Genomic DNA, 25201 nt, shown 5'->3' with positions numbered 1-25201 from the left:
AGAATGGAAAGGGACGCGCTACAGGAAGATTTTTCAGGTGAGGAAATATCAGAGGTAATCAAAACACTGAAGCCATCGAAGGCCCCAGGCCCCGATGGTTTCTCTAATCTATATTACAAAAAGTTCCGAAAACTGTTAGTACCTCACCTGACTAGGTTGTTTAACTCATTTCTGGAAGGTGCCCCTATACCCAGCCAGATGCTCCAAGCGTCTATATCAGTGATCCCCAAACCAGGGAAGGACCCAGCTGACTGTAAAAGTTATCGCCCAATTTCATTAATCAATTCCGACACTAAAAAATTTCCAAACTACTGGCAAACCGCCTAAATACGGTTATGCCCAGGTTGGTCCACCCAGATCAAGTAGGGTTCATCTGCGGGAGGCAAGCGGCGGATAACACTAGACGGATCATAGATTTAATCGATTTGGCCCAAAGACAGAATATCCCGTGTATGGCACTTAGTTTAGACGCCGAAAAAGCCTTTGATCGAATTGATTGGCCCTACCTCACAGAGACGCTTGGAGAGTTTGGGGTGGGAGGGAGAATGTTGGGCGCCATTCTAGCTCTGTATCATGAACCGAAGGCGAAGGTCAGGCACCAGGGCTTCCCCTCGGAAGAATTCCCGATACGGAGTGGCACCAGACAGGGTTGTCCCCTGTCCCCACTTATATTCGCTCTATGCATTGAGCCCTTGGCGGCACATATCCGTAACAACCCAGACATAACAGGAATCCAAATTCAAGACCAGTCACACAAAGTGGCCCTGTATGCGGACGACATTATCTTAATGCTGTCAAAGCCCCTTACCTCTCTGCCGAACGTCTTCAGCTTACTAGATGCATTTAATAAGATTTCGGGGTTCAAAATTAACCAAACTAAATCAGAAGCGTTAAATTTAAACCTGCCAAAGGCCACAGCAAAACTGATAGAACTAAATTTTAACTTTAAATGGCAAGCCTCCTCTATCAAATACCTAGGGGTAAATATTACCAAAGAATATAGCGCCCTTTACAAAGCCAACTACCCCAGGCTAATAAGGACTCTGACGGAGGATCTCAGACTTTGGTCGGGCTATGCAATTTCCTGGATCGGCAGGATCCAAAGCCTCAAGATGAACCTCCTCCCCAGAATCCTGTACCTCTTTCAGACCCTCCCGGTGCAGGTGGCCGGAGATGACATCCTCCGTTTACAGTCCTCCATGGTGAAATTTGTCTGGGGTAGTAAAAAACCATGCATCAAAGCTAGTACGTTAATTCGCCCAACACTACGAGGAGGACTTGGGGTACCTTGCTTGATGGCCTACTTCCGAGCGGCACAATTGACTCAAATTGTACAGTGGCACATGCTGCCGGATCTCCGGAGGTGGGTTGAATTGGAAAAGGAATGTAGCTCCCCTGTAGATCTACAGGACTTAATTTGGCTACCAAAAAGGGCCCACAAATCCATAGGGGTGCCGCTGGCGGCACTGAAGAGCTCGTTGGCAGTTTGGGGGGACACCAGATACAGATGTGCTCTTACCACCCAGCACACATACATGATCCCGTTTGTAGGGAACCCTGATTTCGCTCCGGGCATGCCAAGTGGGAACCTGGGGGCCTGGAAAACAAAGGGCCTCACGAAACTACTACATCTGGAAGGTAGTCCATTATTAAAATCTTTTGACCAAATTAAATCTGAAAGTGGGATACCAAACTCTGAATTCTTTAGATACCTCCAGATTAGAGCATTTTACAACAAAATCCCTACACGCGCTCGGCGTACCAATTATGAGCAGCTGTGTTCGAGAGGTACGGACACTAAGGGACTTACTTCTACGATCTATAGAGAGGTGGTCTGTCCTGGAACCAAAGACAACACTAAATTAAGTTACAGACGTGCATGGGAAGCTGACTTAGGGGAGACTTTAGAAGATGACGACTGGGACTCAATAGTGCTGGCAGCATCCAAAAGCTCGATCTGCACAACCCTGAAGGAAAACGCATATAAGGTCCTAATGAGGTGGTACCTTACCCCAATACGATTAGCAAAGTTTGTAAAAGATTACCCCCCACTGTGCCCCAAACAGTGTGGGGAACATGCAGACTTGCTTCACATGCTGTGGGGCTGCACCAAAGTGGCGCCTTTATGAGAGGAAATCAAAGATTGGCTGGAGAGAATTCTCGGACACCCGGTCCCCTTGGCCCCCTGGCTGTTCCTCCTGGGCAGGCGCAGGTGGGGGCTAAGCAGACCGGCTCAAAAATTGATTGCACACTTTGCAACAGCCATGAGGTGCGAACTCGCGGCATTGTGGAAGCAACCAGACTTACCCACGATGATGAAAATTCGGAACAGAATCTGGTATGTTTGCCGGATGGAGCAATTGATGAGTTTGGTCAATGACACCGGCACAGATTTTCTAAAAATATGGGCCCCTTGGCTAGATCAATCAGACATCCCAGGGGTGAATGCCACCAATATTCTGCTGTGATAGAAAGAAATGCGTTCTCCTCTGGGGGGGCGGCACGGACAGCGACAGAACAGGGCACTGGTAGGGCAGACGTAGGCAGACAGTAAGATGGCAATGAGAAGACCCACACCGAACAAGCACACTATCGGAGGTCGCAGATCACAAGCAGGAGACGCTCCTCGATTGGCCCTCCCCCCCTCCTCCCCTGGGTTCGTCTTGTTCGTCCCGTATGTCCGTCGTCTTTCCTCTTTTTTTTTTTTTCCCCACAGTACGTTATTATTTGTTCCGTTTGGCATTAAAAAAAAATGGTAACGTGATCACTCATGTATGATAATGGGTTGTTAGACAGTATGCGAACTGTACCATGTCCCAATAAAAACCTTTTTGTTGGAAAAAAAAAAAAACCCTACCCTAGAAGTTGGCATCGAGAACAAAGTCTCCATCTTTGCTGATGATACTAAATTGTGTAAGGTAGTAGAATCAGAGCAGGATGTAATTTCTCTTCAGAAGGACTTGGAGAGACTGGAAACGTGGGCAAGTAAATGACAGATGAGGTTTAATACAGATTCATGTAAGGTTATGCATTTGGGATGCAAGAATAAACTGGCGACTTACAAGTTAAATGGGGATAAATTAAGGTAATCCTTGATGGAGAAGGATTTAGGAGTGCTGGTAGACAGCAGGCTTAGCAATAGTGCCCAACGTCATGCAGTAGCTGCAAAAGCAAACAAGATCTTATCTTGCATTAAACGGGCAATGGATGGAAGGGAAATGAACATAATTATGCCCCTTTACAAAGCATTAGTAAGACCTCACCTTGAATACGGAGTATAATTTTGGGCACCACTCCTTAGAAAAGAGAAGAGCCACCAAATTAATAAAGGGGATGGATAATCTGATTTGTGAGGACAGGCTAACTAAATTTAGATTTGTTTACTTTAGAAAAGAGGTGTCTAGGAGGGTGTTACGCCGGTGCTGCCCGCAGACCAGACCCGTCCCCTGTGTTGAGGGGGGAAGTAGGAATACACGCACCCGCAGCTAAGGGAGCGTGTCTGGAGTGTGGTGTTTAGCGTTGCCAGGCCAGATGTAGGTAAGGTAGACAATACTTGCCGGTACTAGTTGTAGAAGTAGAATTGTAGTTGCCTTGCCGAGGTCAGGGTGTGGTGAGATGAGGAGGGTCGAAGTCCAAGCCGTGATCGTGGGATGCCAGAGTATACGTAGTCAGAGGAGAGCCGAGGTCGGGAGCCAAAGGGGGTAGTCGTACGAGCCGCGTCAGAACCTGTAGAATCACCAAGAGTACACAAAGTAACTTCCACACGGAGACTATGTCGAGCGATAAGTGAGAGCCCAGAGAGGCATGATAAAGCTGGGCTGGCCAATCTGGGGTGGAGGCGGAACATGAGGAATGCAGGGAGCCTTCCAGGATTGGTGCGGATGATATAGCCCAGATGAGCACTAATAGCACTCAGAGTGAGCCCGTGCAGTTTATGGGGACGGAGCCTTACTGCAGGGGTAGTAGCTGAAGAACGGCTGCTGGGCGCGTGCTCTGTAAGTTGCGTGTGCACGCGTCTATCGTCGGAGGGGGACATGTGTGCGCACGGGACAGAGGGCCCGTGCCTCCCACTGAGGAGGGGAAGCGGGAGCTTTGCTGGAGGGAGCAACCTTGCGGCGACGGAGACCTTGATGCCCTGCGGATGTGGAAGCAGAAGGCAGGAGTTGCGCTGCGCGCCCTGAGTCTCCCTGAGGGTTGACTGTGTGTTGCGCAGACGGCGCTGAGAAGTCAGATTCCTAACAGTACCCCCCACTTCAGGAACGGCCTCCGGATGGTCCTTAAAAGGTTTCTCCGGAAACTTCCTCCTGAAGGCTCTAAGAAGACCCGGGGCGTGAATGTCTTTCAAAGGAACCCAAGACCTCTCCTCGGGTCCAAAACCCTTCCATTGCACCAGAAACTGGAGTTGGCCCCTGGACACGCAGAAATCCAATAGAGAGTGAACCTTTTATTTTGGATGGTGACTGGATCCGGCTTGCGAGTCTGGTCCGGGAAGAAGTGACTGGTGATGAATGGCTTGAGAAGAGAAATATGGAAAACATTGGGAATCTTCATACTGTGTGGTAGCTGTAGACGAAATGCCTCAGGATTGATCTGTTCCGAAATAGGTAAAGGACCCAGGAATTTAAGTGCCAATTTCAGGGATGGTACCTTTAAGTGGATATTTTTTGAGGAGAGCCATACCAAATCCCCTGGCCTGTATCTGGGCTTAGGACAACAGCAACGATCGGCCTGAAGTTTAGCTCTGTGGGAGGAGCAGTCTGAATCCTGGACCATGCTGCTTGGAGAGAAGAAATGCATTCGTCTACGGCCGGTACCCCAGAAGGAATGTTGGAGATGGGCAAGCAGGGAGGGTGAAACCCATAATTTATAATAAAAAAAAAGCGACTCACGGGTGGATTCATTCTTGGCAGAATTGACAGCGTACTCCCCCCAAGGAAGGACTTGAGGCCAATCATCCTGGGAATCAGATATAAAGCATCTTAGGTACTTCTCCAGAGACTGGTTGATCCTCTCCATCTGTCCATTGGACTGTGGATGATATGCAGACGAGAATGAGGAAGAGATGCCCAATCTCTTGGTGAAAGTTCACCAAAATTTGGACACAAACTGGGACCCTGTGTCGGAAACGATAGAGGAAGGGATCCCATGAATCCGAAAAATTTGATCCGTAAAGATATCTGCAAGGGCGGGAGAGGTGGGCAGTCCATTGAGTGGGATAAAATGAGCTATCTTAGAGAATCTATCCACGACCACCAAGATTGTGTTCATTCCTCTGGACTTAGGCAACTACACTATGAAATCCATCGAAATATGGGACCAAGGGCGATCGGGAACTGGCAAGGGTAAAAGAATACCTTGGGTTTTTCGACGAAGTGTTTTGGTCTGCGCGCAGGTATACTCCGAAATATCCTTGTACATTTTGCGCCACCAAAAATTCCGACGAATAAGGTCAAGAGTCTTTTTAAAACCTGGATGACCTGCGGATCTTGAAGAATGGCCCCAATTCAGGACTTCAGGAACGAATTTGGGAGGTACGAAGAGTTTGTTGTCAGGAACTGCCAGGTCCTTGGAATGCTTTTCTGAGAATGCATAATCTTATCAAGGTTCTTGAAGGTAGATGTGGCGAGAATCCACATGTGGAAGGATGGTTTCTAAGGACTCCTCTGGCCTCTCCTCTGAGGAATGTTGTCTGGAAAGTGCATCCGCTTTTACGTTTTTGGTCCCAAATATGTAAGAAAGATGGAAATCAAATCTGGAGAAAAAAAAAGAGACCAACGAGCCTGTCGTGGACCAAGGCGGAGGGCGTTCTCGATGTAGAGAAGGTTTTTATGATCCGTAAGGATGCTGAACGACTCCTTCGACCCCTCCAAGAGGTGTCTCCATTCTTGGAGAGCCATCTTCACGGCCAGTAGCTCCCTGGTACCCATGTCGTAATTCCTCTCAGCAGCTGAGAACTTCTTGGAGAAGTATTCACAGGGATGTAACTTGTCTTGGGGCGTAGGTCTCTGAGACAGAACTGCCCTTGTGCTGCAATCGGAGGCATCGACTTCCAACACGAAGAGGAGGTCAATGTTAGGGTGGCGGAGAACAGGTGCAGAGACGAATGCTTCCTTGAGTGCCTCGAAGGCGGACAGAGCTTCAGGTGATCAAGCAGATGGATTAGCCCCTTTCTTCGTAAGAGCTGTAATGGGCGCCACAATAGTAGAAAAACTACGTATAAATTTAGGATAATAATTTGCAAATTCCAAGAAGCGTTGTACGGCCCTGAGAGTATTGGGTCTTGGCCATTCAGTCACTGCCTAAAGTTTACCGGAATCCATCATAAAACCCTCGTCAGAAATTATGTAACCCTTTGAGAAAATATGCAGAAGAGGCTATTACTGCAAAGGACTGATTTCGGAGGTTTATCTGGGACTGGCGGTTAAAGCTACACACTCTAACCATAGCTATATGCTAAAATGAGCAGCAGATTTAAATCTAGAAATAGATAGGGAAGACTGGGAGGATATTTAGGAAGCAGCTTCTAAAACATCAATTTGTACCACAATAAAAGAAAACATCTATAAAATTCTATTCCATTGGTACCTAACCCTGAGTAGGCTGAGCCAGATTTTCCTCGGATCCTCAGATTTGTGCTGCAGAGGATGCGGGCACAGAGGAGACATGGCTCACATCTGGTGGGAATGCCCAAAAATTCAGGGGTTCTGGATCATGATACAAACAATGATATGAGAGCTCCTGGAGGTGGAGATGGAGGTTGACCCGCTGACCCTGGTGCTGTCTAAACCAATAGAGGGCCTACAACCCCAAGAGAATAAAATGATAAGTCATGTCCTCACAGCGGCCTGCTGCTCGATTGCCGCAGCATGGAAAAAGATAAACGCCCCTTCCAAGCAGACAGTATTGAGACGAATTAGAGAAATAAGATTAATGGAACTCCTCTCGGCACAATTGGGTGAAAAGGTGAATAAATTCCACAAGGTTTGGTCAGTATGGCCAGACAATTAGCGAATGAATAACTGGGTCACATAAATCTGGGGACAATTAGACACCCCCCCTCCCTCTTGTCACTCCTTACCCCCCTCCCCACCCTCTTCTTTCTTGCTTTTCTCTCTACTATTCTTGAATTTCTCTGAGAGAGATATGTCTGGAAGAGGCTGCTTCCTAAATACGTGGTAAAAAATGAAAATAAAATAATAAAAGTTCTGTAAAATACAACAGTCGAAAATTAAACATGTGAGAAATGAAAACAACAAAATGCGATTTATGATGTAATGTAATGTTTAATATCTCTTCTTGCTGTAAAATTTTAAGTTGTATCAGTTGTACATTAAAACATGTTATGAGTCCATAAAAATGAATATCCTGCCCAGGCTACTATACCACTTCCAAACCCTACCAATCTTAATTCCGCAAGCAGTATTAAAAAGTCTCCAATCCCAAATCCTCCAATTTATATGGAATGACAAAAAACCCAGAGTCCCAAGATCGGTCTTGCTTGCGTCAAAGGGGAGAGGAGGATTGGGGGTTCCTGATATAGTTAAGTATTACCAAGCGGCACAACTGAAGCAGGCTGTGATGTGGAACTGTGATCCGGACTTGGAAATAGAGGCCCACTACGCGCATCGCAGCCCCCTTCAGTCAGCAATGTGGACCCCTGGCAGCAACAGGTCAGGCTCCCAAAAATTTGATCTAGGAGCAATGAGATGCACGTGGAGTATATGGCTGAAAAGCAAAGGGAAGTATGGTCTGATAGCATCCCCTTCCCGGCTCATCCCACTCTTCGGGAACCCAAACTTCCCACCAGGGTGCTCCCCAAGACAATTCGACCAATTTCAAGGTCATAACATTAAGCTGGTTGCTGATCTGCTGAAGAAAGAGGAAATCTTGACTTATCAAGAGCTTAAAAACAAATATCAATTCCATGACCTACACTTATTCAAGTTTCTACAGGTCCGCCACTTCCTACAAGCACTATCACCAGCAGCAAAATTCCCCCCACTCACCAAATTTGAATCTATATGCATCAAAAACAGGTATATGAGAGGCCTGATCTCTGAGATCTACAAGTGCCTGGAGCTAGGATCTCAGGATCCTATGCACCGGTATTTGCAAAAATGGTCAGAAGACCTACAGATGGATATAGATCAGGAAGACTGGGCTGAGATCTGGGAACAAGCCAAAAAAACATCAATATGCACGATAACAAAAGAGAATATCTATAAAATTATGTATCAGTGGTACCTGACTCCAGTCAGACTGAGCCAAATCTACCCCGGCACATTAGACCTCTGCTGGCGGGGATGTGGTCAAAAGGGGGACATGGCCCATATTTGGTGGTCATGTCCATAGATCCAGAAGTACTGGAGTATGATCCAGACACTGGTGGAGGACACAACGGGACTTATTCTCCCGACCGACCCGCTGACCCTGGTGCTGGGCAAATCTATGGAAGATACCCCCCCCCCCCCGATGTCAAGACTCATCACGGCCATATTAACAGCAGCCAGGTGCTCAATTGCAGCTGCCTGGAAGCATATCAAACCCCCCTCAAGGACTATCGTGATCAGGAGAATCAACGAGGTAATGTTAATGGAGAAGCTCACGGCCATGCTCCAGAAAAAGATACCCCAATTCCAGAATACCTGGGAGCCCTGGCTAGGGAGATAAAACCAGAGAAGAATAGACTGAGGCTGACCCAAAGCGGGAAAATACGCCGCACTCTTGAGCCAGGGAAATAGACATGGCCTCAACCCCTCCCCCCCCCACCCCCCCCCTACCAGTCCCTCCACCCCCCTCCCCTGTGAGTGCTCCCTTCTCCCTCTTCCCCACTCCCCCCCCTCCCCCTCTTTCTTTTTCACCCCTTTCTCCTTCTGCGGAAAATGAGAAAAAGACATTGGTCACGATGTACAACTATCTTGGGCTCAAGACAGAAATGTATGTAAAATTTGCTTGAAGAAATGACCAATAAAAGAAATTGTTACAAAAAAAAAACATGTTATGAGATGTCATTCTCTCGAAAAACAATAAAAAAATTGAAATTCTTCCTTATGGAGGGGACGAGGAGACATGACACCCAGAGAGAGCCCCTCCGTACTCACTGGGTGTTCCCGTTTCCCGGGCGCAGAGGACATTCCCGAACCAGGTGTTCAGCGGATCTGCAGTAGTAACACAATCCCCCGGCGCGACGGAATTGTCGTATGGGTGTGCGGATGCGTTGTACCCCCAATTGCATCGGCTCAGGTAACTCCAAGGCGGGACGAAGAGGAGTGGTAGATCTTGTAACCGCAGGAGTGCTGGGGAAGGGAGCTTGACATTTTAAAAAGCGAGAGCGCTGACGCTCGGAGCGGCGTACCTGGATGCGTTGATCCACACGGACTGCTAGTTCGATGAGAACCTCCAATTGATCTGGCCTGGGCTGACGAGCGAGTTCATCCTTGATGGGATCCGCCAGGCCTTGCCAAAATACTGAGACGAGAGCCTCCTGTCCCCAGTTAGTCTCGGCTGCGAGGGTTCGGAACTCCACGGCATACTGGGTCACCATTCGTCGACCTCGAGTGATCTGAAGGAGAGAAACTGATGTCATTTCCCAGCGTGCGGGGGAATCGAACACTTGCTGGAACTCAGCCTTGAAGGCCTGATAATCCAGGGTAAGATCAGAACGCCGCTCCCAGACCGGGGAGGCCCAAGCCAGGGCGCTGCCCGTCAATAGATTATAAATGTAGGCTACCTTCTTATGTCCAGTGTCGAAGTGGTGGGGGGCTATTTCGAACTGTACCTCACACTGGTTGAGGACGCCCCTACATTCTTGCGGTTCGCCTGTGTAAGGCTTGGGGGGCGGAATTTTCACGTCAGAGCTGTTAGTACCTGCCACGCTAGCAACCTGGGAGATAACACCAGGGGCGGGGGAACCACTGGTACTCGGGCCGAGAGCACGGCTAGCTGATGCGTTAATGCCACAATTTGGTCTGCCATGGCCTGGTTTTGCTGAAGCAGGTTAGCGAGAAACTGCCTTAGTTCAGTCTGGTCTGCGTCTTGTGGGCTCGACATAATGTTACGCCGGTGCTGCCCGCAGACCAGACCCGTCCCCTGTGCTGATGGGGGGAAGTAGGAATACACGCACCCGCAGCAAAGGGAGCGTGTCCGGAGTGTGGTGTTTAGCGTTGCCAGGCCAGATGTAGGTAAGGTAGACAATACTTGCCGGTACCGGTTGTAGAAGTAGAATAGTAGTTGCCTTGCCGAGGTCAGGGAGTGGTGAGATGAGGAGGGTCTAAGTCCAAGCCGTGATCGTGGGATGCCAGGGTATACGTAGACAGAGGAGAGCCTAGGTCGGGAGCCAAAGGGGGTAGTCGTACGAGCCGCGTCAGAAACTGTAGAATCACCAAGAGAACACAAAGTAACTTCCATACAGAGACTGTGTCGAGCGATGAGTGAGAGTCCAGAGAGGCATAATAAAGCTGGGCTGGCCAATCAGGGGTGGAGGCGGAACAGGAGGAATGCAGGGAGCCTTCCAGGATTGGTTGCGGATGATACAGCCCAGGTGAGTAGCACTCAGAGTGAGCCCACGCGGTTTATGGGGGCGGAGCCTTACTGCAGGGGTAGTAGCTGTAGAACGGCTGCTGGGCGCGCGCTCTGTAAGTTGCGTGTGCACGCGTCTAGCGTCGGAGGGGGACGCATGTGTGTGCATGGGACAGATGGCCCGCGCCTCCCACTGAGAAGGAGGGGGAGCGGGAGCTTTGCTGGAGGGAGCAACCTTGCAGCGACGGAGACCTTGATGGCCTGCGGATGTGGAAGCAGGTAGGCGGGAGTTGCGCTGCGCGCCCTGAATCTCCCTGAGGGTTGACTGTGTGTTGCGTGAGGGTTTACTGTGTTGTGCAGACGGCGCTGAGAAGTCGGATTACTAACAGCGGGGATATGATAACTATATACAAATATATTCAGGGACAATTCAAGGAGCTTTCAAAAGAACTATTCATCCCACGGGCAGTACAAAGGAGATGGAGTCACCCTTAAGATTGGAGGAAAGGAGATTTCACCAGCAACAAAGTAAAGGGTTCTTTACAGTAAGGGCAGTTAAAATGTGGAATTCATTACCCATGGAGACTGTGATGGCAGATACAATAGATATGTTCAAAAAGAGGTTGGACATCTTTTTAGAAAGGAATGGTATACAGGGATATACCAAATAAGTATTCATGGGAAGGATGTTGATCCACGGAGTAATCTCATTAGGAATTCTTGGAGTCAGGAAGGAATTCATGTTTCCACTTATGAGATATTATTAGATGATATTACATTGGGGTTTTTTCTTTGGCTTCCTCTGGATCAATAGTACAACAGTAAGTACAAGTATGGGATAAAGTATCTGTCGTCTAAATTTACCATTGGTTAAACTTGATGTCATTTTTCAACCTCATCTACTTTTTAACTATAAACATTAGCTCAACCTGAAAAGGTTCCATTTATGACAACTCTCTGTTTTCTATCCTTCAACCAGTTTTCAATCCAGGTTCAAATATTTTTACCGAGTTCAATTTCCTTTATTTTGAACACTAAACTCGTGTGGCACCATATCAAAAGCCTTTACAGAATCTTTGTAGACCACATGAACTTCACTACCCTGGTCTAAATTCGTACTTACCTCCTCAAAGAAACTAATAAGGTTAGTTTGGCATGATCTATCCTTCATAAATCCATGCTATTACTAATAATTTTGTTATCTATCAGGTATTCCTGAATATTATCCCGTATTAAAATAGAAAGGGTATCACAACGCTCACCAATTGAAATCAATATTGGGTATATGAATTTGCCTATGTTGCCAGAATTGGCAGCTGGTGCTACCTATGTGCTAAGATAATGTTGATTTATCAAAAAGGACAACAGTTGAAAAGATGGCTGTCGCCCAAAAAGGAAGCACATTTGAGTGGTGCACTCTCAGGCGATTAAAACTTAACTTTTAATTCAACAATTGTAATATATATGTATACACACGACAATACATTTAACATAAGTATATGTTTAAAAATAAACAAATAAAATGACAGGTTGTGAAGTGTAATTATTTCTGCTGTTGTAGTGTTTGATGTGTGATGGTATAGAACCATTTATTGGGTAATAATCCAATGATATAGTGATGTCTTATTGTCCAAAATATATAGACAAATTGGAGATATGGAAACTATATACTAAATATGAAAGTCACGTGCAGCGTGACGCAGCTCTAACATCGCTACCAATAATTACTCCTCGTCATAAATTTATTCTAATCTCCATGTGATGCATGAGTGAATGCGCTTGTAGAAGATGACAGTATTGCATAAATGCTGGAGTGTGTGATGTTGAGGTGCAGTGGAGATATAATGCTAGAAGCTAGATATAAAAGTCATGCAGAGCATGACGCAGCTCTAACATCACTGCCAATTATTACTCCTCAACCAATTAATTTAAAGCCAATCTCCACAATGTGATGACTTGTATATAATGTTTGTAATGAAATATTATAACATTGCGGATAGTCTATTGATGGGTATATGGTATTATCAACTATATGAATTGATCGTGTATTCATAGAAGGAGTCTCTCTGTAAGAGAACAATATGCCTTGATGTCCTTAATCAGAGCTGCAATGTAAAGGTGCCGCAGTCCAGTGATCCTTGTAATGTGGGAATCACTCTTGATTATTTAAATCTGAGCTCAGGCATATGATGTTGTTACCTTCTATATACAACTGAGCTAATGGCAAGATTGACACATCAATATGCTCATAACCAAATATAACCTTAATCTGAACAAAAAACGTTAACAAAGCCGCATGGCAATTGTAGTCACAGGTAGCATAAGTACAAAAAAGCCAAATAATGCAGCTTGGTGACTGTTCAGAGTGTAGCAATAGACATATAAGCTTACAACACTCCAATAGCATAGACACAGATCATTCAGCTTGAGATGATTGCAGGGTAATTATAGATTGTAAGCAGAGCTTAATATAGCCATATATTGGTGGCTCAATTACAATGCCTAAAAACACAAGACCTATTTAGTAAGTATGGTCAAAGGTGTAACTGGTAGTCTCATTATATTGCACAGATGCACAACGTATGTATATGCTTTGTGCAGCTAAATAGCTATAAATGAGACACCGTCAAGCAAGGTGGCCTATTTTCTATAAAGCTAAAAGTAAGCTGCAACTCATGAGCTGGTAACAAGCTGTTGAAACTGTTCGTATATATATGCTACAATTTATGCCATCTGATACAGACGTTTGGCTAGTATCTCAAGGCTGGCCGCAAATCATGAGCTGTTAGCACACAAATGTAGATACTATTGTTGCTTAAAAATATAGTTACATACTCTGATGCAGCCCTTTAGTAGCATCTGAGATCACACACATCAAGCACATTCTGTATAGGGACAGCCATCTTTCAACTGTTGTCCTTTTTGATACATTATCCCGTATTAAACCTGCAAGTAGCTTCCCCACTATTGAAGTCAGGCTTAGGCTGAGTCCCCGCATGCTACTGCAGCTCCCGCTGTGGCGGATGCTGCAGGGACGAGAGCCCTCCCCTCAACGGTGCCGGGCCCGCTGTGAGGGGGGGCCGCAGCGCTGTGGCGAGAGTTTCTCCTGCTCTCAATAGAATTGAGGGCAGGACTCGCGACGGAGCGCTAGGCCACGTCTCCGGCGGTTCAGCCAATGAGGGCGAACCTGCCGGGAGACGTCATGGCTGCGCCCCCGCCACTCCCCCGCCATGCACTCCCCCCTCCCCCCCCCCGGTCTCTTCCTGCAGCTCACTGCAGACCGGGGAATCGGCTGCACGCGCCGCCAGCCTCGCGGGCGCGCGTGCAGCGGAGGCACTAGGGCCTTAGCCTTACAGGTCTGTAATTCCCCAGTTTTGATCTAGCTCCCTTTTTAATATAGGCACCACGTTTGCTTTACACCAATCTTGTGGTACTGAGCCTGTAGAAATGGAGTCCTTGAATATTAAATGTAAAGGTTTGGATCTTACTGAACTTGTGTGTTTGTATATATGTGTGTGTATGTGTGTGTATGTACAGTGGTGTGAAAAAAAGAAAGTACACCCTCTGAATTCTATGGTTTTACATATAAGGACATAATAACAATCACTATTCCTTAACAGGTCTTAAAATTAGGTAAATACAACCTCAGATGAACAACAACAACACATGATATATTACACTGTGTCATGATTTATTTAACAAAAATAAAGCCAAAATGGAGAAGCCATGTGTGAAAAACTAAGTATACCTTATGATTCAATAGCTTGTAGAACCACCTTTAGCAGCAATAATTGAAGTAATCGTTTTCTGTATGACTTTATCAGTCTCTCTCATCGTTGTGGAGGAATTTTGGCCCACTCTTCTTTACAACGTTGCTTCAGTTCATTGAGGTTTGTGGGCATTTGTTTATGCACAGCTCTCTTAAGGTCAAGCCACAGCATTTCAATTGGGTTGAGATCTGGACTTTGACTGGGCCATTGCAACACCTTGATTCTTTTCTTTTTCAGCCATTCTGTTGTAGATTTGCTGGTGTGCTTGGGATCATTGTCCTGTTGCATGACCCAATTTTGGCCAAGCTTTAACTGTCTGACAGGTGGCCTCACATTTGACTCTAGAATACTTTGGTATACAGAGGAGTTCATGGTCGACTCAATGACTGCAAGGTTCCCAGGTCCTGTGGCTGCAAAACAAGCCCAAATCATCACCCCTCCACTACCGTGCTTGACAGTTGATATGAGGTGTTTGTGCTGATATGCTGTGTTTGGTTTTCACCATAGTGGCACTGTGCATTATGGTCAAACATCACCACATTGGTCTCGTCTGTCTAAAGGACATTGTTCTAGAAGTCTTGTGGCTTTTTCAGCTGCAACTTTGCAAACCTAAGCCGTGCTGCCATGTTCTTTTTAGAGAGAAGAGGCTTTCTCCTGGCAACCCTTCCAAACAAACCATACGTGTTCAGTCTTTTTCTAATTGGACTGTCAGGAACTTTAACATTTAACATGCTAACTGAGGCCTGTAGAGTCTGAGATGTAACTCTTGTTTTTTTTGCAATTTCTCTGAGCATTGCACGGTCTGACCTTGGGGTGAATTTGCTGGGACGTCCACTCCTGGGAAGATTGACAACTGTCTTGAATGTTTCCAACTTTTGAATAATCTTTCTCACTGTAGAATGAAGGACTTTAAATTGTTTGGAAATGGCCTTATAACCCTTCCCAGATTGATGGGCAGCAACAATTGCTTCTCTAAGATCATTGCTGATGTCTTTCCTACCTGACATTGTGTTAACACAAACCTGAATGCTCCAGACCAGCAAACTGCTAAAACTTCGGCTTGTATAAAGGTGGTCACACTTGCTGATGATCAATTAATCTAGGGCATTTGATTAGCAACACCTGTCTGCTACTTAGTTTAGCATCTTAAGTCCTATGGAAGCAGTAAGGGTGTACTTAGTTTTTCACACATAGCTTCTCCATTTTGGCTTTATTTGTGTTAAATAAATCATGACACGTTGTAATATATCATGTGTTGTTTTTCATCTGAGGTTGTATTTACCTAATTTTAAGACCTGCTAAGGAACAGATGATTGTTATAATGTCCTGATATGTAAAACCATAGAATTCAAAGAGGGTGTACTTTCTTTCTCACACAACTGTATATATATATATATATATATATATACAGGTAAACCCCGTTATAGCGCGGTCCTCGGGGTCCACCCCGAGACCACCGCGTTAGTAACGGGTCACGCTAATTTAAAAAAAAATGGCTGCCGCGCGCCTGATCGGGAGAGAGGGAGTGAGGAGGGAAGGAAGGAAGAGGTGGCCGGAAGCCCTACACGTCCCCCCCCTCCTCCCGACACCCCCCCTATCCCCTCCTAATCACATTATGACTAATTTTTAACATTACCTGGGGGTATGCAGAGATCAGCTCCCCGTTCACACGCAGCCCTGGGAAGGAGGGAGGAAGCGGGGAGGTTACAATCTGCAGTGGTTTTACCAGTCAAGACAGAGGGAAAAAGTACACAAACGTTTAGGGCATTTATGGATGATCCATGTCCCCATTTTACTGTTGAGGTACCTGAACTCCTGATTACAAGCATCATACAATGGAGAATATGCTAAATGCTTACATTTTGGGCTTTGCATAGGTTTTAAAGGGATACGTTAATGGCATGATTGCATAAACCAAATAAAATACAAATTGGTGGGGGGGGAGGAGCAGAGAAAAAAAAATCAAGATAAAGCTCTTTATAAAAGATACAAGAGCTCCACACAAACATCCTAGAAATTAAGTCCATTTTTAATATAATTCGTTCCATGCTAGGATTAGCACACACAACACACAACCCCTGCAAGCTTTTCATATACATGCTAGGATTTGCAATCAGAAAGCACTTCTGGTGTTAGGACGGATATGATTGATATTGTTCCTTCTTGAGGGAATCACGAGGTGAAGTTGCATTCTGTACAGTCAGGTCAAAGAGACATGTGTTTGTAAAGTCCTTTGTCCACTAAGAATAAACAGCCTGATGATGCAAGACTGAAGTGAAATTACTCCATTACAAACTAGAGATTAGACCGCGTATTCGTGACCAGTGAGGTAAGAGGTATAGGTTTTGCCCCTAGTAAAAAATGAGTATCGTGGTTAATATGCTACACCATTTCATGACCGAGCACCTTCCAACATAATAGTCCCATCACACAGACTCCTGCACTTCATGTTCATTTTGTGTAGCACCCACCAGCCTCTGAACAGCAGTAATGAGCAACAGAAGAAGCACTGCTCTTCGTATGTTGGGGGGGGGGGGGTGAAAGGACGTGATGGGTAGGTTAAATGCTTCAAAGCTTTGACTACTGCAATGTATGTTGAGCATTACTTTATACCACAGTTCATTTTAGAAGTGGATTTTTGTTGCTTTGCATGTACAACAAAACTGTATTCACCGCATATTTCCTCTTGGTATATACAGTATCACTGGAAGAAGATTATGGAACAGGTTAAGATATTCGCTCACACTAATTTGACACCAGTCAGATAAACCAAGTTGTTGCAGTGGGATTGGAGTAGGATTTATAGAGCCATTCAGTGGCCATAAAGCAATCACAGGGAAAGCCCTCACACATGGAGGCAAACTAGTGTGGAAGTTGGGGACATCTGAGGGCCCTCCATGAGGACACAGTAGTGCTGTGTCAGAGGACGGCCCTAGCACAGATGCCTCAGAGGCTCCTCCCCGCTGTATCATTTGCACTTTTACGGCTGCCGCATTGTAGCTGCTGGACGGCTTCTTGCTGGGGAAAGCAGTGTGTGCAGCTCATGATAAAGAGGCAGGGGCGGGAGCAGCACAGGGAGGACACCGTGCTCAGAATGCTGATTGAGGAGCAGCCTTTAAAAAGGAAATCCTTAAATGGCTTTTTTTTTTTTTTTTAAAAAGGGGTGAGTTGTGCAGTGTGCTGTGAGCAGTGTGTGTGCAGTGTGTGCAGTGAGTGCTGGGAGTGTGTGCAGTGAGTGCTGGGAGCAGTGTGTGTGCAGTGAGTGCTGGGAGTGTGTGCAGTGAGTGCTGGGAGTGTGTGCAGTGAGTGCTTGGAGTGTGTGCTGTGAGCAGTGTGTGTGTGCAGTGAGTGCTGGGAGTGTGTGCAGTGAGTGCTGGGAGTGTGTGCAGTGAGTGCTTGGAGTGTGTGCTGTGAGCAGTGTGTGTGCTGGGAGTGTGTGCAGTGTGTGCAGTGTGCAAAAAAAATTATTTTATTTTTTAAATGGGAGCCATGTGAAAACCGCGGTATAACGGAGCGCGTTATAACGGGGTTTACCTGTATATATATATATATATATATATATATATATATATATATATATATATCACAATTATTAAGGTTATGATGCGTAAAAAAAAGTGACAAAAACCCTCCACGGTAAAGCATATAGCAACTGTAAATATTACTGTATGTTCATTTGCATGTCTTAGACAGGTCTGCAACCCTGTCTTTCACCATTTGCATGTCATTTCCCAGAATCCCTTGCTGCAGTGGAAGCGCTGTGTGCTGGGCGATAATGGTGAAAGACAGGGTTGCAGACCTGTCTAAGACATGCAAATGAACATACAGTAATATTTACAGTTGATATATATATATATATATATATATATGCAAATATAACTGTATGCTCATATATATATATATATATATATATATATATATATATATATATATATATACATACACAAATCATGAATATCTTGCACTCCTGTAGTGATATAATGACCTGGTGCTTATGTCATAAAAAATAATAAAGCATACATTACCAGCAAAGGTAAGGAGACAATAGCACTCAGAAGGTATAAGCAGCTATAAGTTGTATTAAAGAAACTTGCACATATATCCAACGTTTCGGTCCGCTGAACGGTACCTTCCTCAGGGGGGTGCTAATATTATATATATATATATATATATATATATGTATTAATTTATTATATACTACAATATTATTAGATTGCTATTACTATTTGTATAACTGGGGGGGGGGAAGATGTGTGTGTGTGTATATATATATATATATATATATATATATATATATATATATATATATATTACACATATACAGTACATACATCTTTTTGTCCCCAGTTTATACAAATAGTAGTAGCAATCTAATAATATTGTAGTATATAATAAATTAATAATAATATTAAAATACAGAATTACTGGAAAGGGAATTGAAACAAACTTTTATACAGTGGACTTTACTGTGTTAACAGAGAATTCTTGCTAACACTTTTCCCTTACTTTATATCGCAGGGTATGGACATGCTGCCCCAGGTACAGACGCTGGAAAAGTGTTCTGCATGTTCTATGCCGTTCTGGGAATTCCTCTCACCTTGGTCATGTTCCAGAGCTTGGGCGAGCGCATGAACACTTTTGTTCGGTTCCTGTTAAAGAAAATTAAACGATGTTTTCACATGAGAAAAACAGATGTGTCCATGGAAAATATGGTCTTAGTTGGTTTGCTATCTTGTGTTGGGACATTGGGTATTGGAGCAGCAGCTTTCTCATACTTTGAAGGATGGACATTTTTCCACTCTTATTACTACTGCTTCATAACGCTCACAACCATAGGTTTTGGAGACTTTGTAGCCCTGCAGAAAAATGAAGCACTGCAGAAGAAACCGCCTTACGTGGCTTTTAGCTTCATGTACATCCTAGTGGGTTTGACTGTAATCGGGGCATTTCTTAACTTGGTAGTCCTCCGATTTTTGACCATGAATTCGGAAGATGAAAGACGTGATGCAGAAGAAAGAGCTTCCTTAAGGAGAGTCCAGAATAATATGAGTCTACAGTCAAAAATGGTCAACAGAAGTAGAAGTTCGATTTTCCTTCCGATTGGAGATAGAACGAGCCAGATTAACCTCCTACCCCTTATGCAGGAAGAGTCAGATAGGGTGAGGCGTAGATCTTCCAATGCAGCCTCAAGAGTGGGGTCTTTTTGCACCTGTATGTGTTACAGATCTCATTTCTGTGATAGCCCGATAACTTCACACCACGACACACTGAGCTGTCATACAAACCCCGTTTATTATAATTCTATTTCTTTCAAAATAGATGAAATTTCACTAAGCACACGGGATAACACTGGTTTCTCCTCCCCTGAAAGCACTTTTTCACCTGCCAACCACAGCGACAGGGATAGTTTTAGATTGAGGCGGAAGTCTATTTAAAGTCGGACTCTGTGATTCACTGTTTATTACTCAATGTCATGCTTATACATTATTGGAGGTCATGGTTTTTTACTCATCTGAACAAGAACATTGTACAATAAGGTAATATGAGTAACCCATGACGTTTGTGCTGTACAACCCATGACATCGTAACCAGTTCGCTGCCAAAAATATATGTCCTGTTATGTATTTTAACTACTGTATACACTTTAAATAATTAGTACTTTACAATAATGTAATATGAATAATCAATACGATTGTCAGTAAAATGATCCAATATTAATCCCTGCTTGTCCAAACAGCATTGTACATCATTATTTGTATCCAAATCTCCTTTTCTTTCTTGCAAAATCCATGTAGATACATATACCTACCTGTCCCTGCTAGTGTCATAGCACTTTGTACTGATTCATTCAATTAATCTGATCTACCTATATACTGTATTTTATACCAGGGGAGTGCAATCTTTTTTCCCTGTGCCCCCCTGCTGGCTATTCCCCTCTCTCCGCGCCTCTCTCCCCCCCCCCCCTTATCTTGGCTCCGGCGTCACGATGTCACATTGCCATGGCAACGTGACGTCACATTACCTCGTTGCCATGGGTAAGGGTAAGAGCAGTTTACAGAGGCCTTCGCCGCTTCCCCGGCACTTAATTTAAGTGCCTCTGGGTAGCGCGTGGGGCCTCTGTAAACCCCACGCCCCGCAGACAATCTCTGCAGCCAGGAATTCTGGGTGATGACATGACATCACTCACAGTTCTTGACTTTTTCCTTCTTAGCCACTTTAACATGAATCCATTTAAGTTTACAGTATGCCTGGAATTTTACACAGCTTTTACAGCAAAGCCTGGGATAAAGACGTGCATGGTCAGCAATCTACTCACTTGCCAGCAGTTTTGACTCTATGTTCTCCTCAGTGTGAGGGGGGGGGGGGGGGTTACTGCCACATTATAATTTTGATTCTTCCACCATGTACAAACTTCAGCAGAAAGGTGTTATGACGTTTAAAGGTGCCAATAGAAAGTCGAGACGTCATCAGGTTCGCCTTGCTATTGGCCCGCGTTACCCGGGAGCTTTAAACCCCAACTAGCTCAGCCGGAGCTGAAATTAATTCAGCTCCGGAGACCCCCTGCTTCAATCCTGTAAAAAAAAACAAAAAACGCTTAGATCGCTCTTTTAAATCAGCGCAAATAATGTGACGTTACCTACAGTTAAAACAGGAACAGACGTAGTTTTCCCTGAGGTAAAGATAATCGTATGCGCGAACGACGACTATAATGGAGTTCTTTAGCATATGGTTAACATCATTTTATTTCATGATAACGCTGCATTTTCTTCAAATAATGCGATGCTAGTTAATTCGGACGTACTGCCACCCAGACCCTGAAATAAGAATTGCTCGAGAGGAGAGGGAAATAACGCCAGCAAATAACACTACATTATTGAAGTTATTCTGGCGATACTCCCACCTAGACCCCTTAAATAAATAAGGCTTTTCTCCTAAAGTATTATTCTGGCGTTAACCTTAACTGACAATTTCTTCAAAGTGCAAGTCTCCTCTAAAACAAATACAAAGTAGACCTCTACTCACAAGTTCATAATGAAGTTGTCCATTTAATGTGACAGCCAAGAACAGTGGAAAGACAACGTTTCAAGCTGCACAACGTGTTTGTATTTATAGAAAAAAATTCCCAGGAAGTAATACATTGAGAGTTACCTCTCGTTTTCATTTTCAAGTATGTCCTGGGCACAGAGTTGTAACAGTACACGGTTACATTAAAAGAACAGTGGTTATACAGTCAATTCACAGACATTTCATGGACAAAGTTCCAAAATTGGATTCAGGGGATAAAAGGGCTGGTGAGTTTAAAATTGAAATAGAGAAGATTTAACATCACCGAACGGCAGCAAACGGCTCACACCCATTAGCTGCCCTTCAGCTGCGCCAATGGTTCAGGTTGAATAAAGCTGTGAATTCAAAGTCCTTTGTCCTATTGGCTCATTAACATTCCATTGTGTGTGGTTGATGTTCCACAATAGCAAGCAAATGTTAACCCTTAGCATGCTGGTCCTGTGCAGAGGGGAGCAGCTCTTGGGGAACCCCATCAGACGTCCACCTTTGGGGCAATGAAGATGTACACTGAAGGGGTGTTGGCTGCACGAGCAGGATTCTCACCTGAAACTTTCCCTGCACTGTGGAGTTAACCTTAACTGAGCTTAGTGAATAGGGGCTGAATATCATTAAGGCTGATTTGCATTATTAATGGACGGTATTCAAAACCCCTTGCTTTAAACAAGAGTAAAATACCAATTAATATTTGCTTCATTCAGTAAGTACTTACGATGGACAGCCGTTAAAGGACGTTAACGTCGCGTAAATAGGCTACCATAGCTCATTAAATCTGGGCCTTAATCGCTTAACTAAAAATAAATCTAAAGGAGCTATTTATCCAAGACTACCAGCTGCAATAATGGGTCAAAACTGGAGCCCAAAAAACCTGCACTATATCAAAGCAAAAAAATGTTGTTGTATTTTATAGCAGGGATGCGCAAACGTTTGTTTGCACCCGCCTGCCTGGTCGCGCCTCCCCCCCCCCCTTCCCTTTTGTGCGGCATCAGCAATGTCATTTGATGTCAAAGTCATGTGGCGTCGCGTTACCATGGCGATGGGTCACCGGAAGCCGAAGCAGAGCAGGTAAGACGCATAGAGAGACCTCATGCGCTCCTCCAGCATTTAATCTAAATGTTGTAGAGAAGAGTGCAAATTCTTGGAGTCCGGAAGGAATATATGTCTTTTTATGAGATATCATTGGATGATATGACACTGGGGTTTTTGTTTGCCTGCCTCTGGATCAATATACTGCAAGTACAGATATAGGATAAAGTAACTACGTAAATTTAGCATAGATTGAACTTTATGGATGTTTTTTTCAACTATGTAGCCTCTGTAAGCGTCGTGCCTCGCAGTTTGCACACACCTGTTTAGAGGACCTAATTTTTGGATAAATCTGGTGCCATTTTATTTGGAAAAAAAGAGGTGGTAACTGGGTGCTCAAGTACTTTATCAAAGTAATAGAGTTCAGTAGAATTAAACAGGAAACTCTGTAGAGTTGACAATGATGACTCTTAAAGCTGCAGTTCAGTCTTTTTTTTTTTTTTTTTACTTCAATAGTTTCATGTGGGCAATCTCTACTTACCTAAAGAACTGCATAGCTGCAGGTCAATTCGTTCTCCATGTATTGATTGGCGAAATTTGGTGACATCATTAGAGCTGGCATATGTTTTTCTTCTGCTTCTGTCTCTCAGTGGAAGCTCATGAATATTCATGAGCACTCCTGCACTGACGTGCTAGAGGGAGTGCAGGGCTGACAAAGGGGTGTGCCAGGGCTTGTGACAGGACATGAAGGGGCAGTGCCTTAGCAAATGGTTGTTACAATAGAATACAAGAAAATTGGTCTTTCAAAGTTGTTTTTTTAAAAACAGAAAATGCTAAAAGTATTTTTTCTTACTACAGAACTGATTTATTAAAAAAAACACACATGCAGGATATTGACTGAACTGCAGCGTTAAATATGTCTTAATGAAGTCTTAAATAGGTTCTTAGCAATAGGACAAGTGTTCCCTGAAGGCCAAAAGTGAGTGAATTTTACTCCACACCCCTGTGAACCTCATTGGGAATGTCATTGGGCAAATCTTCAATAAGACTTTGTTGTACGCACAATCTCCTTCCTGGGTTCTTCTGATCACGCACCCACTTCTTGAGTCTCTATGGAGGTGTGACAGCTGCTGGTAACTGCAAGTCCCTTGCCATAAGTTTTGATTTGATCTATGTTCTTTACCATTTCACTGTATTTTAGCTGTTTGTTGTCTGTTATTATGGTTTTCCTTCTGTGTGTGTTCTGTTTCGTGCACAGGACATCTGACATCATAGTTACATAGTTACATAGTAGATGAGGTTGAAAAAAGACGTACGTCCATCAAGTTCAACCTATGCTAAATTTAGACAACAGATACTTTATCCTTTATCTATACTTATTGATCCAGAGGAAGACAAACAAAAAACCCCAGAGTCATATCATCCAATGATGTCTCATAAGGGGAAAAATAAATTCCTTCCTGACTCCAAGAATTGGCAATCGGATTAATCCTTGGATCAACATATTTCCCATACAGTAGAGGCAGCGATTATTCTAACAAAAACCAGTGGCAATTCCCCAAAAGACCCGGGTACACCCAGGTACATTCTGAATACATGCCTTAAACTTTCCATAAACTAGCCCCAGCATTTCTGCATTGATTAATGGCCTATCAGATTAACAGCGGGGGTCCCTGGCAGTCCCATTCAAACTGAATTGGACTGCCAGGGACCCCCGCTGTGTTAATCCTATGGGTCGTTAGTCAATGCAGAAATACCTTAAATGTGCCTCAAACTAGCCCAGAACATACCCAGCACATACCCTGAATGTAACCCGGCTAGTTTAAAGCAAATGTTAGAATAAGCGTTGCCTCTACTGTATATACGTATTTGGTATATCCCTGTATACCTTTCCTATCTAAAAAGATGTCCAACCTTTTTTTTTAACAAATCTATTCTATCTGCCATCACAGTCTCCATGGGTAACGAATTCCACATTTTAACTGCCCTTACTGTAAAGAACCCTTTCCTTTGTTGCTGGTGAAATCTCCTTTCCTCCAGCCTTAAGGGATGGCCCCGAGTCCTTTGTTCTGCCCGTGGGATGAATAGTTCTTTTGAAAGCTCCTCGTATTGTCCCCGAATATATTTGTATATAGTTATCATATCCCCTCTTAGACGCCTCTTTTCTAATGTAAATAAATCTAATCTACAGTAGAGGCAACTCTTATTCTAACAAAAACCAGTGGCAATTCCCCAAAAAAAACAGGAAACACCCAGGTACATTCTGAATACATGCCTTAAACTAGCCCCAGCATTTCTGCATTGATTAATGGCCTATCAGATTAACAGCGGGGGTCCCTGGCAGTCCCATTCAAACTGAATTGGACTGCCAGGGATCCCTGCTGTGTTAATCCTATGGGTCGTTAGTCAATGCAGAAATGCCTTAAACGTGCCTCAAACTAGCCCAGAACATACCCAGCACATACCCAGAATGTAACCCGGCTAGTTTACGGCAAATGTTAGAATAAACGTTGCCTCTACTGTAGCTAGCCTCTCCTCATAAGTTAGGTTTTCCATCCCCTTTATTAATTTGGTGGCTCTTCTCTGGACTCTCTCTAGTTCCATAATGTCTTTCCTTAGGATTGGTGCCAAAAATTGTACTCCATATTCAAGGTGAGGTCTTACTAATGCTTTGTAAAGGGGCATAATAATGTTTACTTCCCTTCCATCCATTGCCCGTTTGATGCAAGATAAGATCGTGTTTGCCTTTTCAGCTACTGCATGACTTTGGGCACTATTGCTAAGCCTGCTGTCTACAAGCACTCCTAAATCCTTCTCCATCAAGG

The 25201-nt window shown here is 44.3% G+C and overlaps 1 protein-coding gene across 1 annotated transcript in view; it reads left to right on the top strand.

Annotated features, from left to right (window-relative positions):
- The window catches only part of LOC142467001 (potassium channel subfamily K member 9-like), a 107103-nt gene extending 87100 nt beyond the window's left edge, over positions 1-20003 (top strand). Inside the window, exon 3 of the mRNA XM_075572632.1 lies at positions 18807-20003. Within this exon, the coding sequence (XP_075428747.1) occupies positions 18807-19723 (917 nt within the window). The 3' untranslated portion in view covers positions 19724-20003. The remainder of the gene's footprint in view (positions 1-18806) is intronic.
- The last annotated feature ends 5198 nt before the right edge of the window (positions 20004-25201 follow it).

This window comes from Ascaphus truei, chromosome 15, assembly GCF_040206685.1.
Source record: "Ascaphus truei isolate aAscTru1 chromosome 15, aAscTru1.hap1, whole genome shotgun sequence".
NCBI lineage: Eukaryota > Metazoa > Chordata > Amphibia > Anura > Ascaphidae > Ascaphus > Ascaphus truei.
Note: the sequence above shows the minus strand (reverse complement) of the source record. Positions and strands in the feature narration are given on the sequence as shown.